At 37.0% G+C, this 19,886-nt stretch overlaps 1 protein-coding gene across 2 annotated transcripts in view; it reads right to left on the bottom strand.

Annotated features, from left to right (window-relative positions):
- Positions 1 to 13,924, bottom strand: part of Pde3a (phosphodiesterase 3A) — a 323,995-nt gene extending 310,071 nt beyond the window's left edge. The window contains exon 1 of one of the 2 annotated variants that reach the window (XM_048787271.1): positions 12,953 to 13,924. In XM_048787271.1, coding sequence (XP_048643228.1) covers positions 12,953 to 13,915 — 963 coding nt within the window. In that variant the 5' untranslated portion in view covers positions 13,916 to 13,924. The remainder of the gene's footprint in view (positions 1 to 12,952) is intronic. The other variant, XM_048787273.1, reaches the window with a different exon arrangement.
- Positions 13,925 to 19,886: the final 5,962 nt, after the last annotated feature.

The raw sequence follows: 19,886 nt of genomic DNA, 5'->3' as shown, positions 1-19,886 counted from the left end.
CCCCCCCCCCCCCCCCAAAAAAATAGTATACAACAAATATATTTTGAAAACTAAAGAATTATTCATTTGATCCTGATCAAGTTTTTCTGCACAAGCAAAGCACTAACATTGTTTTGTGAACACATTTTCATGGGCTTCCATTTCTGAATGTCACTTTTTTAGATAAAGATATGACTAAACACTGATAAGTTATCTAACATTCCCAGCCTAATTCTCACGCTGTTCATTAGGACCAGTTAATTGCTTAAAGAAGTTCCACTGAAAACATTTAAAAACTCTAGCTGTAGTTTTTCTAAAGGGGTTAACAAGGGTCAATTCAATTATTATTCAAGTTAAGGAGAATGAAGAGAAGGGGATAAAAGGAGACTACTGCCTTGGCAACTACTAATAATTTAGGTCCTGTTTATCTAGCAAAAGCAATTCCAACTACAGTAAAAACAAATCACTGAGAGTAGAAACAGTCACTATTCAAGATAATACAGACACAGCTCTATATCCCAAACAAAAAATGTAAAAGATTTTGCTTCTAAACTTTTTATAAAAATGTCTAATAAATTCAGAAATGGCTTGATTACATTTTGATTTTTCAAATTAATTGATAACTCCTTCATTTGAGGAATAATTGACAAATACAAAAATATTTGTTTTTAAATAATTTATTCAAAAAACTCTAAACTCTCAAAGTTGTCAGTAACAGCAATTTTTCTAGAAAATCTACTGTAAGACAAAAAGACATCTACAAAAAGAAACTTGTTGCCATAAGATAGTAACTTTTTTCCTAAACATTGTCCTTGTAATTTATCTAAGTTCATGACAATCTGCATAACAACTCAAAAGAAACATCTCTGATTTCAGTAAGAAGATATGATAATATCTTCATTAAGACAGCAGTCTGTGTAGCTCAGTAGTACAGCACTTGCCTAGCATGCTTGAAGTCCTGGGTGTAATCCTCAGCACTGCAAGAAGAATTGGAGGAAAAAAAAAAAAATACAGCAACAAAATGTTTTCCATTGACAAAAATATTTTATTTCAACAAAGCAAGTTCCGTTAAAAACTAAAGGTACCACTAAGCAATTCAGTGAGAGTTGCTGTCTCTAAATAAAATACAAAATAAGACTAGAGGTGTGGCTTAGTGGTTGAGTGCCCCTGAGTTCAATCGTTGGTACCAAAAAAAAACTAAGGGTACCCTCCCAAAAAAATGACTGGATAATTATGAATGCAATGCACTCCACTATTGTCATGTTATGCAAGAAATAAATTTTTTAAAAACATGACTGGATAAACTAAAATTTTCTTTTCAATAAAAACTTACGAACTGTTGTTTTTTTTTTAGCTCATTGTGACTTGAAATTATGCTATCAAACTTCACACTGCAACTGGATGACATTTTTAAATAAGCTGATTTCACAGTGTCTTCTCTGGGAGCAACCATCTCAAGATATGTTTTGTAACTGATCACAATTAGAAAGTAAAATAGGGGCTGCGGATATAGCTCAGAGGTATAATGAGGGTGGATACCATGAGAAAGGTCCTAGGTTTGGTTCACAGCACACACAAAAAAAAGAAAAATGATAAAAATAAAATGGTATTTACCTTACATTTGACTTTTCAGGAGAAACAGCTATTGAGTAAAAAAAAAAAAAAAAAAAAAAAAAACTCTTTCAAAACAATGCAGACAAAAAGTGTGAAAAAAGCCCAGCCCAGTGTGGTGGTGCAGGCCTATGCTGAGGCAGGAGGATCATGAGTTCAAAGCCAGCCTCTGCAAAAGCAAGGCACTAAACAACTCAGTGAGACCCTGTCTCTAAATAAAATACAAAATAGGGCTCATAAAATGCAAAACCGGGCTCCGAATATGGCTTAGTGGCCCAGTGCCCCTGAGTTCACTCCCTGGTACAAAAATAAATAAATAAAAATGTAAATCAGTAATTACTATTACTGATTTACACTTCAAATCTTTGTGTCAATGGTGAGAGAAAATGAAATCAGTTTATTCTATTAGTGAAAAGTGGGAAAAAAATTGATTTTTTTTCCTAAAAAATTGGACCCTAATTTCAAAGATCTTCCTAAAGTTTATGCTACAATGATGTTGGTAGCCTTGGTTATTTACAGTTGACATGAACTAAAAATAAATATCTAGGACTCATGTTGAACTTGAAGTTTCTTACCAGTGAGGAACAGGCCAAATTTAACCCCTTTAGATATATAAGAAAATGTTTTAAAAAGTAACAAAAATGCAAGCAGACATATTAAAACTCTAAATTCACACATTTATTGATAGTTTATTTCCTTTTATCTCTAAACAGAAATTTCCTCAATCTATTAAATTCCAAGTTTTCAATTCAAAAATATTTCAATGAAATTGAAACAAGTGCATTAAAATAGGTTGTAAATCATAATTTAGAACTTATCTATATTATTACATTGATATTGATGACTGTTGATATTATTATATTATAATTATCATATAATATTACATTAATTTTTTTTAGGTGTTCCCTATCTAGGATGATGGGACAATACGGGTTCAATGAATTCAGTCACTATGCAATATCAGGGCACTGGGAAGAACAAATATTTCAGGTTAACAGTCACTTATTTCTTTTCCATCCATTTATCCTGCCAGGTAGCCAGCACCTACAAAGAGTAATGCACTGGTCCAAATTTTTCTTCAAAAAATGACTGAAACAAGGAAATTCAAAAATGTGATTTTGTAATGAAAACTGTCATGAAGCCCAGCACAGTGGCACAGACCTGTAATTCCCTGAGGTTCAGGAGGCTGAATCATGAGTTCAAAGTCAACCTCAGCAAAAGCCAGGCACTAAGCAACTCAGTGAGACCCTTTCTCTAAATAAGATGCAAAATAGGACTGGGGATTGGCTTAGTGGCCAAGTGCCCAGGTTCAATCACTAGTACCAAAAAAAAAAAAAAAACTTATCACGATCTGATCTTCAGTTCCAGAACCTAGAAAGCAAATTCTCAACACACCAAATTCTCAATGTTCAACAGGCCTTGCCCAAATTTTGGGAGACTGTTGGCAAGACCGGACTCTGAAATACTAACTCCCAAAAGGGGGTGATTCGTACCATAAGAACAAAACACTGCCTCTTAAGAAGTATTTCATAAGAGGGCCTTTAATTTGATCCTCTGAAACATTTAAGATAAAAATGAAAAGCTATTTCCTTTGTATTCACACCAGCTTAAATATGTGCTAAGGATGCTCCCTCCACATGGCATGACATCAGTTTGCCAAAAAAATTAAACATTCTCCCAAAACAATATTCCTGCAGCTTCACACTTCTGAAGCTTACTGAAGTGGGTCACACATAGAGAGGGTAAACACTTGCCACAAACACAGCATAATTATTCAGTTAATTCAACTTACTTCAGAAGATGGAAATCTTTACTAAAATCCTATTAACCCCAAACCACAAAGCTTCTTGTATAAAACCATTTCTATATTCTTACAAGGTACTCTGGAGGACAGAGAGAGATTCCTTTAATTTTTGAACACACTCTGCAGAAGAATATATTAGATAAAAAGAACATGAAATAAAATGGACAGGAGAGGGAAGAGGAGAAGGAGAGAGGGAAAGGAGACTGGGTGAAAAAAAAATTTATAAGATGAATAAATTTAAAGCAAATTCAAAATTAGCCAGGGCAAATGACTAGTTACTTTCAAGTACAAACTCTTTCAAGTAATATTGAGTGTTACAATGGCAGTAACAGTGAGCTTCAGTGAGCTCTTTCAAGAAGTCTAAAATAAGTCAGCTTCACTGGAAGTGAACCAGAGCCCATATTACTTTATTATATCCAAATGTGCTATTTTGTAGACCATTACTTTATTGCCTTTGGGACTTTATAGATTATTTCCTAAGTAATATGTGAAAATCTATGCCTCCTATTATTTTTTATTCTGTAATACAATGATAATTAATATGCCTTGTCCAAAAGTCACTATAAGTATCCTATATAGATACAAACCACTATACACAAAATTAATGCCTGATTTTTAAAAACTCAACCTTTGAGCAGGCATGGTGGCACATACCTAAAATCCCAGAGTCTCAGGAGACTGAGGCAGGAGGATTGCAACTTCAAGGCCAACCTGGGTGATTTAGCAAAGCCCCATACAACTTAGTAAAATCCTGTTTCGAAAAATAAAAGGACTGGGGATATAGCTTAGAGGTAAACCACCAGTGGGTTCAACCCACAGTACTGGGGAGAAAAAAAATCAACCTATTTATCTATCCATATAAAAGAACATTCCATGCAATAAAAACTTTTTTTTTGTCCTGAGCTTTGAACCCATGTGCTTTACCCCTGAGCTACATCACCAGTCCTTTTATGTTTTTATTTTGAAACGACATCTTGCTAAATTGACCTGGATTGGCCTGAACTTGCTATCATCCTGCCTCAGCCTCCCAAATTTCTGGGATTACAGTTCTGCACCACTGCACCCAGCTTCTCATTAATGCTTGATGTAACAGTGGAATCACACCTACAAACAATGAATTCACAGAGTTTGAGAAATGATAGGAGGAACACAACATTAATTATTTCTAGTCTGTATCACCTGAATCAGTCTGAAATCACAGCCTGCAGGCTAAACTGAGAAAATGGCTCCAAAAGTCACCTAATCTGAATACTGAGCTAAGAAATTCCATACTAGCCAAATCTCCAATCCTTTCTATATACAAAATGGATGCATTTTCAACTTCCTTCTATGGAGGTGGTGTTTACATAAGCAAAGGTGAGGAAATCATCAGCCCTTCACAGGCACTGCTATAATTTTCATCCATTAAAGCTACAGACAGGCTTGTCACTTTAGTTTCCTAAGTTACAAAGATAACACCCTGCACTACAAACATAAGCACTTTCATTACCAAAGAGACATTAGATAAACTAATTATAGACTAATCACCATGAACATGTGATGTGTTCACACTGCACATAAGCAATCCCCGTTACCTACAAGACTATGAAAGACTAATTCATAATGAACTGGAAATATTGATACTGTATTATAAATCAGATAAACATAAAAATTCATTAACGACTACACTGTGTCCCCTCCAATTAAAATAATCATTTTTTAAAAATATGTAAAGTAATGCAAAATGAAGGAAACAGGGAAGAGGGTCTTGCCAACCAACTGTTGAAGTAGTACAAAAAATGAGTTATGAAGATCAAATTCTGAAAGATTCTTTATTAAATCTACAGACTTTCCACTATAACTGAAGAGGTGACATTATTCAAGTATTTCACCATATTCAAAATGTAGAACAGCACCATCCAATATCACAGCCATTAGCCACGTGTCTACTGGATGGCTAAAATGTGGCTACAACAAATTGAAATGTGTTCTAAGTACAAAACATATATTTAGATCCAGTGCACAAAAACAAACTATCTTTTTAAAACTGATTACAAGTTGATATAAATAAAGCATACTAATATAAATTACACCTGTTTTCACTTTTTCATGTTACTATTAGAAAATGAAAAATTAAATAAGCATTTGGGATAGTACTAAATTTCTATTGAACTGTTTTCACCAAAGCCACTGGGTGACACTGTTTCTCCACCAAATTGATACAACCAAGGCAATTTCCTGGCAGGGGGAAAAAAAAAAAAAGATCACATACACATACACACATGTGCACATACCCCAACACACACAAAAAAATGTTCATCTCATAACCACTCATTTTCTTAGGATGGAAAGACACAAGTTCCCTTAAGTACTTGTATTACTCTATTAGAGACTGGGGCTATACTTGAAAGTATTCGTAATCATTCATAACTTCCTTAATAATATGTGACAGTTCTAATAAAATCGAACATGCAGAGGTTGTTTAGTTTGAGACTTTTCCCAAATAACTTTCTATCCTCTAAACAGCAATGCTCTTCATGACCTCCTTCAATATTACATTCTATTTGCTTACATCTTAATGGATTTCTGAGGAACTAGGCAAAATAATTTTGGTGAACACATGTAATAAAATGTTTTTGCTAACAAAGAAATGTTTTACTGATTTGGGGATTATTTTTTGCCTTGAATTTGGAATCCTGAACATCTTCAAATCAATTAATTGAAACACTAACATGGACAAAAAAATTAATATTCACGCTGCCACTGAACACTTTTGTGTGATGAGATAAAAACTCCACAAAGTTAGACTTTTGAATGCTCTCAGTATTTATTGAAAGGACTAAGTCGAGAATAATACATTCCATAGGCTACTTGGTACTATTTGACTCATTGCAAAGGCAAAAAGGCTTTGTGATCTAATATTCCATCTGATTACTCGGTCCCCTAATTCTGAATGAGAAAGTCACACATGACACCAAGGCTTCAAACTGCCAGCCTGACTTCCTTCTTGTTGGTTCCCTCCTCAGCATACTCAAATGAAAGAGAATGATACAGATGTGCAGAAAACATCTTGTAATGTTGTATAAAGACTTCTTCCGGATGTATTTATAGTACATGTTCAATTAATTTCCACCACAAAGAAAAAATTCCCATGTCTCGCATGCCAAGTTGCTCAATATCTAAACCATTTTAGATGTGGGGACGAACTTCCAAAAAACTATGCCACTATAGGCATTCCCCATAAAATGAACAAAGTTCTACATATACTCTCAAAGGAAGGAAGGAATGGTCCTGAGTGCAGGTTTAAAACCCACCCTAAGTCATTATGTGTATTCATTCCTCCATCTACTGCTTCCAGGGGCATTTAGATCTTTTGCTGTGATTTCCCTTCTTCTTTTGATGCCTCATTATCCTGGATAAGCTCTAAACCCTGGAGAGAGAGAGATGCTGTGTCATATCTGTATAATTTTTGTGGTATTTAGCACAAGGCGTAATGCACAGATAAAATGTGTTATTTTGACATCTGATTGACTGATCAACCAAAGGCCTTTACAGGTGACATTAAGTGTAATGTCCTCATTTAAAAACAGCATATTTTCAATGAACAAGTATAGCCAACTAATTTGGGGGAGGGTTTGCAATACTGGGAATTGAACTCAGGACCCTGCATATTCTAGGGCAAGGACTCTACCTCTGAGCTACATCTCCAGCCCTTTTACCTGGTGAGACAGGGTCTCACTAAGTTGCTAAAGCTGGCCTCTAATCATTTTGCCATTCTCCCACCTCAATCTCTCAAGTAGCTGGGATTACAGTGGTGTGTGACCTCACCTGGCCTAACTAATATTTTTGGCAACAGTTATCCAACAAATCTTCCTTTGAACTACACCTTAGATACATCTTTCAGACTTTTTTTCCCTCCATCATCAATTATTTGTATATTGAGAATGGCCCAAACCTCCATTCTCAATTCAAAGTTAGAATAATTCCCAAGGGTAGCCTTACTTTATATACACACATACACCCTCATTTTTAATAATGCTCACAATATTTCAAGTATATATAACCATATATGTATACTGTCTCTCTAAAGAAATAATGTTCATTGGAATATTAGCAGAATATACCTTTAGTACAAAAATACAGAGATTTTTGGACTTCCTGAGATTTTTGGACATTCTTCATAATTATTTGATAGAACTTTGTTAAACACATGAACGTAGAATTTAAGCATAAATTGAGTTTTCAATGTGTATCTGAGGGCTCTTTTTAGAAGATATGATTATCAATACCACACAGAAAAGAGGAAGGAGGAAGACTCCATGGATCAGGAGACACACAGGAACTAAGTAAGAAAGTCATCATAAACATGGAAAGTTAGGCATCATTTCATAAAGCTAAAGAAACATTCCCCATGACCCAATGCAAAGACAGTTTCAACATGTCAAAATCTCGTAGGATATTTCATAATACAATACTTGCATTGATCATCTTCCTATATCCAAGATGGTACATTTCATAACATTTTCTGAAAAATGTAGCTCCCACCCTAATCCCAGAATACATTCAATTTTTTTTATAGATTATATAACACAAGTTTTCAATGAAATCAAAAGACTCTACTGGGCTGTTATGGACACAAACAGTATTAGCTGAAAATCATAAAATATAAAGTACTTAAAAATATAGTCATAATTTAGAACTTTATAAACACCCTACTTTAGTGTAATAAATGTGAAGATATTCAAAATAGAAGTGAAATTGGATTTGGTAGGTTTTTATTCAACTAGAGTCCTGAAGAGATTATTTTCAGAGCTGAATTTCCTAATAGAATACTACAAATTCACACAAATGTCACTACAGATATAATGAATGTTTTTTCATGCCAATGTCACTCACCCTTGCCTGCCTGCACCCCCTCCCCTGACTTTTCAAAATGTATTTCATACACAGAGTCAGTGTTCTGGTTGTTTATTTAATTAACATGACAGCCCAGCATACACAGCATTTCTTTCAGTTCTACAGTTTTAACTTTTTACACTTCAGACTCAATACAGAAAGAGTAAAATGACTGTTTTCACTCCTTCCAACTCTGTAAATTTATATAGATTCACTGACTATTTCTGTCAGTTAAAAAAGTTTTTCAGTATGCCTTAAATATCTGTATTCACAAATAAAATCATGATTTAAAAAAAATTACAGAAAAACAAAACATTCTTTTCCCTCACCTTTCCTGGGAGATAAGAAAAATCTTGTTTTTCCTTTTTGATATTTTAAGAATTTAACATTAATTTTAATTCTGTCACCACGTCATAAATAATCAACATTGCTCTTTATAACCCCATAAGATGAATACTGCTATGGAAATGACAGAAGCTACAATTTAAAGTCCATGATTATTTCTGAAATTTATTAAATTTGAGATATACAATATATTGCAGTGTATTTAGGAATTTGAAATATAATGTATTCTAGATGTTCAGAAAAAAAAATTCTGTAGTTTGTATCTATAAAAGTGAGTTGTACCTTTTACCAATGATATAAAGCCCACCATATCCCTATCATCCAATGTCTGCCATCAAAAACCATACTCTTTCTCCTATTTTTGTTTTGTTTGCTTTTTTACTTGAAAATGTCTTCCCCACAACAGGGATCAAAAATTTGATTCTTTTGATAACAAAACCAACTTATATTTCTACAATAATACATTAATTATGCTGAAGATGTTTAATTAACAGCTTAGATAAACAGTCACAGGAAACAATCTGGGTTTTTAATTACATAATATAAAGCATGTATCTGTACATTTCTGACTGAAGTTTTGCCCATCACAAAGAGTTTTATCATTAAGTGATTTAAATGCATTCATGGACAGAGTCACATGCCTTGTATTTATGTGAAACCACAGGTAAAAATATGAAATTTTTCTTAATGTAACTAAAATTGCATTTGGTTTGGAATCTTTCAAAAGTGAATGAGGTCACAGTAATTACAGAGGAACAACATATATATTGTATGATACAAAGAGAACAGACCTCCCTCAAATACAGTTTCCAAATGTTAACTAAAATTTTACATTGAAAATAATATTTATTAATCATGCATGAATCATATTTATTAATTATTAGTACCTAATTACTCAACAAATTAATCATAAATCATAAAATAAACATTAATCATATTTATTAATTATTAGTACCTGATAACTCAACAAATTCTAGGTACCTTTGTATGTTCCAGTGTTTACAGGGTTACAGTGGCATCCTGATCTCAGGTATATCTTACCTGCTCTCAAATGTAAAAATCCACTTAGAATATATACACCACAGGGGGTGGATGCTGGACTTAACACTGCCAGTCTAGAAAGTACAGTTAGACACAATCATCTACAGAATCAGCTTCAGTCTGGAGGATACTGGGCTGGTAAGACTTAACTATAAGCCACAGAGACGCTATAAACTTACTTATTTATTGAAAGTGAAGAAATGTTCACTTGCATCCTCTCATATCAACCAATTCCTGATTAATTTTGTGACCAAGAACTAGACCTATTTTCTTTCTCGCTTGAGAACATCTTTTTATCACCTTGCTGCAAAACTTAATTCTACATGTAACATCTAAACTATAGACTTAGTCATTCTATAGACTTAAAGTTCTGGAAGGAAGGGAATGAGGTGGGGTGGGGTATACTTGTTAGTTGTTTGGTCTTATGAGAATTTTATCAGATATTCTCCTGTCTTTTAAGTCTTGAAAAACACTGAAGAGAGCATTCATAAGCAAACATCCACCGTCATCCATCGTAAGAAAAAAATGCTGAAATTCTCTCACCTTTAAACTTCACAATGAGCAATCTCTGAATAAATTCTCAGGAGGCCTCTGTGCTTACACTATTTAAAATTCACTTGTTACCATACTGAATCTCACCATCAGTGTATATCCACAACACTGTGATTCTAATTAGAATAAGATATATTCCATGCTTGTATAAATATATCAAAATGTATTCTACTATCATGTATAACTACAAAGAATAAAGTTTTTTTAAAAATCACTTGTTGCTTATGAGTATTGTCTTGACTTGAAAGTAGATGTTCTTTCAAAAAAGAACTATTTGGTAGCATTCAGGAAAGTGTTTTATATTCGTTTTATAATTATTTTGAATGCTAACTTCATAAAGTATGCAAATGACAGTGGTACACTTTGCACCCTTCATCAGAAGTTTGTTTCCTTATGATAAAACAGATAAGCCATTTACTATATAGCTCCTGAACTTTTCACACAGTTAACTATGAGATATCACCCTCATAATATACCATCCCATGTTAGTTCCCACCCACTCCCCACAATTATACTCAGCAACAACTTTAATGGGTCATATATAAAACTAGTCTTCAGTGACTGGTACACTCACCCATGCCCTCATTAAAACTTCAAGGATCTAAATTTCTGCTAAAAGTAATCTTATTTTACCCTCAGCCATGTGAAATAGTCTCTCATTTTAGAACACTGTTAATAAACAGCCTTTAAAAAACCAGTAACCCAAGAAATTCATCAAAATACATAACAAATATGCATTTTTCAAAAGCATTAATCAGCAAAACATTTAAATGTGCATGCTCTGTTATTTTATATAAATTTACAGATTATTCCAATTCTCATCTGCTAATTTAAACCAGAGAAAAACCAATGAAAATCTATGAGTTAATTAACATGACTAGGCCATTCACCTGAACCTTATCTTAAATCCATTCTTAACTCCCTCAGATGTTAATGAGAAACTTAAGAAATTTAATTTTAGAGACTAAATGATATCAATTTAGGGTCAGGTTTTTTATGCATAAGTCCAGATTTTTTTTCTTAGAAATTATGGTTCAATTTTACAAGAACCACAATCAAATTTCCCTATAAGTTAAAGAAGAGCATGTTCTAAACACATTTAAACCAGCGATGTCTTCATTTAAGAGACATTTTCTCCTGTACCTGTGAAAACAAATTAAATTGTGTTTTTACTCTAATTAGTTTACCCATAAATAGGTATGCTATTTTATTCCAAAGTTCTCCAAATTTCTACCCAAACTAAGTATCAGTCAGTGGCCTATTTTTTCCCTTTATTCTTAGAGTAAGCTTAAGTCCAAGAAATATTTGCTTTATCTAAACAAAAAGCTAAATAAGTACATTTGTTTTAAAATAAACACAAGAGATTATGATGCTGTCCTTCACTTTCCTAAATAATGTCAACCAACCACTGATCTCTGTAATCAACTCCCTTTCAGAAACAAACTAGTTACCCACAGCATATGGTGACTTCTACTTCTTAGAAATATTTAAATGATTTCCCACAGAATAACCTAAAAAGAAAAAGCTTGCTGTATGTTAGGATATTCTTGAACTCCCTAAAGTTGTCCTAATGGTGTCATACAGGTAGGCATAAATTTAAGTAGGAAAAGCATAAATTTCCATCTGCTGTACATTACCAGCTTTCCACCCTCTTCATCAAGTGTCAAATCTCCTTCAAGTACAGAATTGAACAAGTATGGCTTTTCAGGTATAATTTGTATTTTAAATTGGAATTTGTTCTATGACACCATTTATAGCAATGATTCTATGGGCTTAAAAAATTTAATGATAGTAAGAAAATTCATTCCCCAAACTGACTAAACTTTTATTCACACCTTCATTTATAATTCTAGATTCTTCCACCTCCTCCTTTATGAACGATATATAAAGATCACCAGCAATCTTAGAAACATCCTCCTGAATAAATATTTTCTGTAAAACAGGCATAGGTGCATTTAAATTTCTAACTATCCACTTAATTATGCAAATACCCAAGAAAAATGTTATTTTTACTTAACAATAACAGCACAATTTACAATTTCGAATCATTCTGAAGTTCAGGCATTATTCCCCAAATTTGAAGTTTATGTTTAGAATACAAAACACACTGGCATAATATAATGCACGTCAATAAGTTACATTTAAAAACCAATTGAGCACCATCAGATGCAATCTCTCCAAATAAAACTTCCTGCAAAAGCAAAGTGTGTATCAATACCTCACCTTCAAGGATGCCTCGTTTTGCTGTAGAATCTTTTTTCTTACTGGTTTTGTAAATGTTTGCCTGTCACTTTATAAGAAATTTGTTTAAAAAAAAAAAAGAAAAGAAAGAGAGAGAGAAATCTAAGAAAACCTATGTGTTGAAAATCGCCCACTACTTAAAAAAAGAAAAAAAACTAATTATAAAATTTCTGCTAAGGGAAGAAGGACAGAGTAAAGTTGTAGGGAAGCCTAACACCAGGTGTAGTATATTTGCAAAGTTGGCCCAGCTGTGAAAGACGGTGCAAACGCCCTTTAGTTTTGTTACTTCTTCGTGTTTCTGTTGTTCAGATTATAAAATACTCAGAGAAAAGAGAAAGAAAAACAAAACCCCAATATGCTTGTTTCTTACTAAGTCTAAAGTTATAGCACTTTCCTAGGCTAGCTTCCTTTTAATTGCCAATGCCCGGATTCCCTTCAGTTTGCGCCGCTTCCCAAGAGTTTGAAGTTTCCCCGAGAGCAGAGAAAGGAGCTTCCAGTGCTTACCTGATCCCTTGGTATACAGGGCAGAGAGGTCCTTCGATGAGACTTGCTGCTGCAGCCCGACATCTCGGCGGACACCACGGAGCTGGACCGCCTCCTCCTCTTAAACACCGGGATATCTTCCTTGGTCCCAGCAATTAGCTGGGACCCAAAATGCTCCTTCGGAGCCGCCCCCGAGGACTGCGGTAAGATCTGCTCCACGTACCTGGCCAGAAGGATCCCCAGTATGCCGGCCAAATATGCCAGGTAAGGTCTCCAGGCGACCTTGAACCTCTCCAAGGAAATGAGGGACACGGTCCTGACCGCGCTAGTCAAAGCGATCATGAGGACACCCAGTCTCAGCCTCAGCACCAGCCATGTCGCGGCGGCCAAGCAGCTGAGCACCACCCCCGCGGCCGGGAGCGAGAGTAAGTGATCCTCCCCGACGCCCAGCCCAATCTGGACGAGCGCTTCCCCCCCGCAGCAGGCGGCCAGCAGCGCGACAGCCAGAGGCAAGCGCACCCCGGCGCGCAGGAGGTACAAGCCCATCCAGAAGAAGGCACACAGGAGACTGAAGAGTAGTGCCGAGGGCTGCAGCCAAGGGCTGAGCGGCGCGCCGCCCCCGGCAACACCTCCCCGAGGGCCAGGGAAGACGCCCCCTTCAGCTCCCGGGACAGCTTCCTCCTCCTCCTCGGTTGCTGCCGCCTCCTTACTCTCCTCCAGCTCACCGCCGATCTCCCCGCGGACCAGCCTCACCATCAGAGCCAGCAGAAAGGAAAGAGATCCCGCGCACAGAGCCGAGGAAAGTTTCCGGGAGCGCCGGAGCGGCTGCAGCACCAGGTCTCCCCAGCAGCCGCCGCAGCCCGAGCCCTGAGGCAATGGGGGATCCGCACGACGGTGGCAGTCCGGGCCAGCTACCGGGGCTTGACTCTCCCAGCCGTGGGCCGGCTCGTCCCTCTTTCGGGCGGCCTCGCTGGCAACTGCCATGGTGTGCCTTCTTCACCGAATCCCCACCGACGCCCCCACCCCTCAACACAGGAGCGTGCACACGCCCTTCCCAGTCCCACCCTCGGAATCCCTTCTTTTCCCCAGGCCCACAATCCACTGAAAGTTTCAGCTTTCGAATAACTCCAGGAGAACGCTAGATGCTCCAAAGGGACTCCTTCAAGTTAATCAGGCTTTGACTTTTCGCTCTTTGAATAGGTTTTGAAAATCCTCTGCTCCACCCCCAACCCCGACTTATATACTCAAAGGGATCTTGCTACTTCGGGATTTTAAAAATTGCCCAATGCATCCCGCACACCCGGGCGGCTGACTCTGGAGGAGCCGGGGGCGCAGGGCGAGCACGGGGCCATTCCCGGCACAGCTCCGCGCTGCGCTGCTGCGCGCCGGGCCAGCGGCTGATGGAGGTCTCTCTCCTCTTTCCGCAGCTCTTTCTCTATCACTCTTTCTTTCTCCTGGGCCGATCCTCCCCGGCTCGGCCCCGGGACGCGAATCGCCATTCCCTGGGACTGAAAGCAAAGCCTCCTCCGCGTCTGTCGGTCCAGTTCATGGCAAAGAGTGGAAAAAAATGGGAAAAGGGCTGAGAAATAATCAAGAAGTTGCTTAGTCCCGTCGGAGAGAGACAAACCGAGACTCTGGCGGCTGCGGCAGGAGAAAGGAGGGAGGGAGAGCGATCGAGCTGGAAAGGAAGGGAGGGTGAAAGGAAAGGGAGGGTGAGAAGAGAGAATGAGATTTGCTTTTTCCCCCCTTTCTTTTTGGTACAAGGTTGGTGATGATTTGCAGTTTTGCAGAAGGGAAACGAGTGGATATGACTGCTTAAAACTGTATTTAAACGGGCAACTGGAGTGATCGACAATTCCGCTTTCTTTCTTTAAGGCAACTCCCTAGGAAAGCTTTCTCAGCCGAGCTCCCGCCCCTCCCGCGGAGGAGGCGCTGCTCTCAGCTTGATTGCTCCTTTTCCCGGAGCTGGGCCCTTACTACTTACAAGCTAGTGAAGGGGCTGCTGTGGCTGCTCTGGCCGGTCCAACGCGCAGCTCCTGGCAGCCAGCGAATGAGGGGGTCTGGGTCTGGCACTGAGACTAAGCTTTCTAGGACACTGAGGGGGTGCGGAATGAGGATTGTGCTTGGCTACTTGACAAGCAATGGGAGCCAACATACTTGCTACTGTCATTGAAAATGACACCTACAGCTACTGTCTTGATTTAAAGATGCTAGTAAGTTCTCAAGTACAACAGCAAGTCAGTTTCAGGTGACATTGTAATGCTTTGGCTGCTCCTGCTGAGAGATCTATTTTCAACAGAGAAGTCAAGCCTGTCCTTTTGATTCAAATGATGGAAGAATCTCACACACACACACACACACACACACACACACACACACACACAGCTTACAGAGTTCAGAAGCCCAGATAGTGAAATATAACATCTATAACATCTACAATGAAGATTAAACTTCTGAGAAAAAAATAATCAGGACCTTAGTTATTAAGGATTAAGGATGTTCATTTACTATGGTATATAGTATTTGAGAAACTAAAGAAGTTTTAAATAATTCAACATCTGTTCAATGAAATAAAAAAATAAAAAAACTCCAGTGTTCCTTGGGAACTGATTTCTTCTTAAAAGTGTCCACAATTGTTCAATTTTAATATGGCTATCTCGATGTCATTTGCTCTCAATAATATTAATAATAAAACAATTTTGTCTTAATTATCTTGGCATTCCAGGTTAAAGTGTGTTTGTAGCCTGGAGTATTTGGATAATTGGTTCAAAATGCCACTGTATTTTATGTGTAGAGATGAAGACTTGAAAAATGCCAAAAGGAGGAACTTGAAATAAAATTAATTCATGGAGGCAGGGGAAGAAGATGGCATAGTTTTAGACTTAGCTTCATGGAAAACTGCATGTTGTAGTGAGAGGCAGGTATTTCATATTAATATTATGACATAAATGGATAGATAGGGGTTGTGATAATACAGCTTCTCTGTGTCACGTGTCCAGAACTGTGCTACCACACAGGAGTACAAGTTGGGCAGCTCGTCAGGGGCAGTGGCACCATCTGTCTAATAATTAAGGAAACAGGAATAGCAATGTCTTTGCCAAAGACAAATGAGCCCCCTAGCATGCACACATACTTTCATGAGTTTCCTTTTTAGACATATGATTCATATGCCAGATCCTACCTGGGACACTTCAGAGTGCAAAACCTTGATTGGAAAATCAAGCTAATATCTCTTGGCATCAAAAACAGCACATTGAATTGAAAAAAAAAAACTGTAGAACTCTGGGCATACATCAAGGTTAGAAAATCACAGTGAGGGGGATTTTAGAACATTTCCATTTTCTCTGTCCTCTAACTCCACAGTTATCTCCCTTCTTCAGAAAAGATAACATCATCACAAAATCTGAACTATGGAAAGTAGATTTTTTAAAAAACTTTTTAAAAGTTGTAATAGAAAAGAAACAAAAAATCCATTATCTAATAGCAGCAAAGCAAGAATACTAGGTCTGTATGTTAATGACACATTGGAGCTGCTCAATAGTATGACAGAAGCAATGTCCTGACCACTGGTTCCCCTTCCATTTTTCAAAACAAATCAAAGTTATTTCTTTCACCAGAAGCATAGAAGGTAGATTTTTCTCCCTGTTACCATCCAGAAACCAAAGGGAAGTGAACAGAAACAAAGACACAGAAAGCTACAGCCTGTGCTAACTGAACAAAGTGACTTACAATGAACATTTAGCAGAGCATCTTAATGAAATAAGCCATGATGCCTACAGTATACATTCAGCAATCACGCTTGAATACTTTAAACAGTGACATAACAGAAAAAGAATAAGGAAAATATACAGGTGGAAAAAGAAAGGGCATAAACAATAGAAAGAAAAATTCAACTTTGACTTGATGAGCTCTTCACTTAGCCAAATCTGATTAATGTGGTTTTATTAGTAATTTGTGAAGGAGATACAAACTACAACAAAACTAACTACAAATCCTTTGCACTTTGCCAAATATAATTACTCTTAAGGTAAAACTGTTGTAAAATTTTAAAAAGTTTAATGTATGAATTACCAAGATCATTGTAATGTCATGTGTGGCTAATAAAAAAAAAAGTTTACTCCCCCACCCCACCTTGGGCTGGGGTGGTGGCTCAGTGATAGAGTGCTTGCCTAGCATGTGTGAGGCACTGGGTTCAATCCTCAGCACTGCATATGAATAAATAAAATAAAGGTCCATTGACAACTACAAAAAGATTTTTTTTAAAAGTTTACTCTCCTTAACATGGATTCACTCATTCTCCACTACCCACCTGACCTCTACACTCTTTTTTTCTGAAAGATACCTAAAAAAGAATGTATCTAAAAATTCTTCCACTTCTAAGTCCTTCCTTCTAATCTCTTCCACCTACACACCAAAACTCTTTCTCCTCAGTGTTGTCTCATCCTGGTAAGGAACATAACCACCTACCTCAAGCCCCAAGTAGGACATTGCCCTTGATTCACTCCTGATTATCTTGGTTAATTCTTCCATGCTATTAAAATACACTGGATTCTATCTCTACACTATATCCCAATTCCATTTACTTTTCACCACCACTCTCATAATGACCAATCCAGAAACCCATCGTCATCTCTAATCATGACAATCACAATAACAAATTGGTCCTGCCCTGCTTGTAATTGATTTTCTTATGCAGCAGAATGATAGTCAGAAAATGCAAGTTGAATGATGTCTCTCCCCTACTTAACAGCATCCAAAGTCTTTCTAGTGCACTTGGATGATCCAAGTCCTCCTGACAACCCACAAGGACCTTCATGATCTTTCCAGAGTCACTTTCTCTGTCCTCTCTTTTTATTCCAATTTTTCTACTACATTATAACTTCCTTCAGTGACAGAAATGGATTCTGTGTTATCCAATATAGTACACATTAACCACAAATGGCACTTGAACCATTGCTAATGCCACTGGGAAATGAGTTTTTGTAATATTATTATTCATTTATTCCAGGGATGGGAGTTAGGGTGCTTAACCATTGAACCATATCCCCAGCCCTTTTTAATTTTTATTTTGAGATAGGGTCTTGTTAAGTTGCTTTGGCCTCTCTAAGTTGCTGAGACTGTCCTCTAACTTGTGATCCTTTGGAGTCACTAGGATTATAGGAGTATGCCACCACACCCAATTTTGTGTTTTATTTAAATTAACTTAAATTTTAATAGCCTAACTTGGCTTGTGACTATAGTAATGAAGAATGCATCTCATGTATCTCAAGCCGTATTTGTGTTCTTTACCAAATTAGAAATCTTTTGGGGGACCTCAACTAGTACTTACATTTTTTTTCACCTAGCTCCTGCTCCATCAGTTCCAACTACAAATGTTACTTTTTTTTTTAGAAAGGCCAATTCCCAGAATGTTTTTTGTTTGTTTGTCTGTTTGTTTTTCAATTAAACAATTATTTCATTGCTTGAGTACATACACAAATTTAGAGACTCGATTTTCATGCAAAGAAAGACCCACTTGGTTTTACAATTTCAAGCCAATCAGTGAATTTGGCTCTCCATCAGAATCAGGTGGAATTTAGCATCCTTTTCCTTTCTATTCCTCTCAAGATGCTTTCAAACAGCAACCACTTGCTTAATTAAATGGTAGAGATCCTGGGGAAGATTAGGAGTAAGTCTTTTGGATTTAAGATTCTGAAGATTTTATTGCCAGTCACAAAACATACTTGTGCAATGCCATGTGAGACCCTCAGTATCACACCAATTTGTGAAGAAGTCAGACCCTTTTTGGCCAGTTTGTAAATCTGCTCCTTCACATGGTCAGACATTGACTTGCCCAAGCAGGGTCACTGGGGCTATAGGGCAGAGCCAACTGGGACAGACCCTTCCCGGGAACATGTACGTAGCCCAGGTTGGAAGTGCTCAGGCAGCAAATAGAGCCTCTAAAATCTTATTAAAAAGTTGTGGGAGCCAGGCCCAATGTTGCACTCTTGTAAATCCCAGCGGCTTAGGAGGCTGTGGCAGGAGGATCATGAGTTCAAAGCCAGCCTCAGCAAAAGTGAAGTGCTAAGCAACTCAGTGAGACCCTGTCTCTAAATAAAATACAAAATAGGGATGGAGATGTGTCTTAGTGATCTAGTACCCCTGTGTTAAATCCCCAGTACCAGATAAATAAATAAATAAACAAATAAATAAATAAAAGCTGTGGGACATGCCAGGTACATACATACATTTCATCGTTCACTAGCATACTGTCCTGTTTCATTGTATTTATAGAACTTAACACTACCCAAAATGGTCTTGTTCATTTGCTTGTTTTCTTGTTTATTGTCTATCTCTGTTTAGCGGGGTGCAAGTGCCATACACAAGAAATATCTTTGTTTGCTATGTATCTCCCATTACCAGAATAGTCTGGCATAGGATAGATGCTCAATAGACACTTGTGGAATAAATACCTGTTGGAAAAATGATGAAAGAGTAAATAAAATAATTTCATCATCTTTATAAAATCATAGGTTAAAGATCATTCCACATATTTTTAAATTTAATTTGCTCACATAGACAGATCCCTCTAAATCTTGAATTAAAGATTCTGTTGCCTGGAATAGATTGATGAGCAAAATCTTGCAAGCAGCACCTTTTCCAGAAAGTTGCTTTAAAAAATATATATCACCACTTTAAATTATTCATCTATTAGAGAATTTGGCAATAGTCAACATTTTGAAAACTTTGTACTGATTACCTGATGGAATGTCCATAATGCTTAGCAATTTTCGGGTAGGCACAGGAGAAAATGTAATTTAAATTTATGCATTTAGATAGCAAATAATCTGAGAAATCCAGATTAGGGGATGTTTGAATATAAATAACTACAAAGTCATATAACACAATCTATGTGTTACATGTCTCCAATTATGCCAACTGACTCTACTACAGGGCTGAATTTAAATTTCAACAA

This window comes from Marmota marmota, unplaced genomic scaffold (genome assembly GCF_001458135.2).
Source record: "Marmota marmota marmota unplaced genomic scaffold, marMar, whole genome shotgun sequence".
Lineage (NCBI taxonomy): Eukaryota > Metazoa > Chordata > Mammalia > Rodentia > Sciuridae > Marmota > Marmota marmota.
Note: the sequence above shows the minus strand (reverse complement) of the source record. Positions and strands in the feature narration are given on the sequence as shown.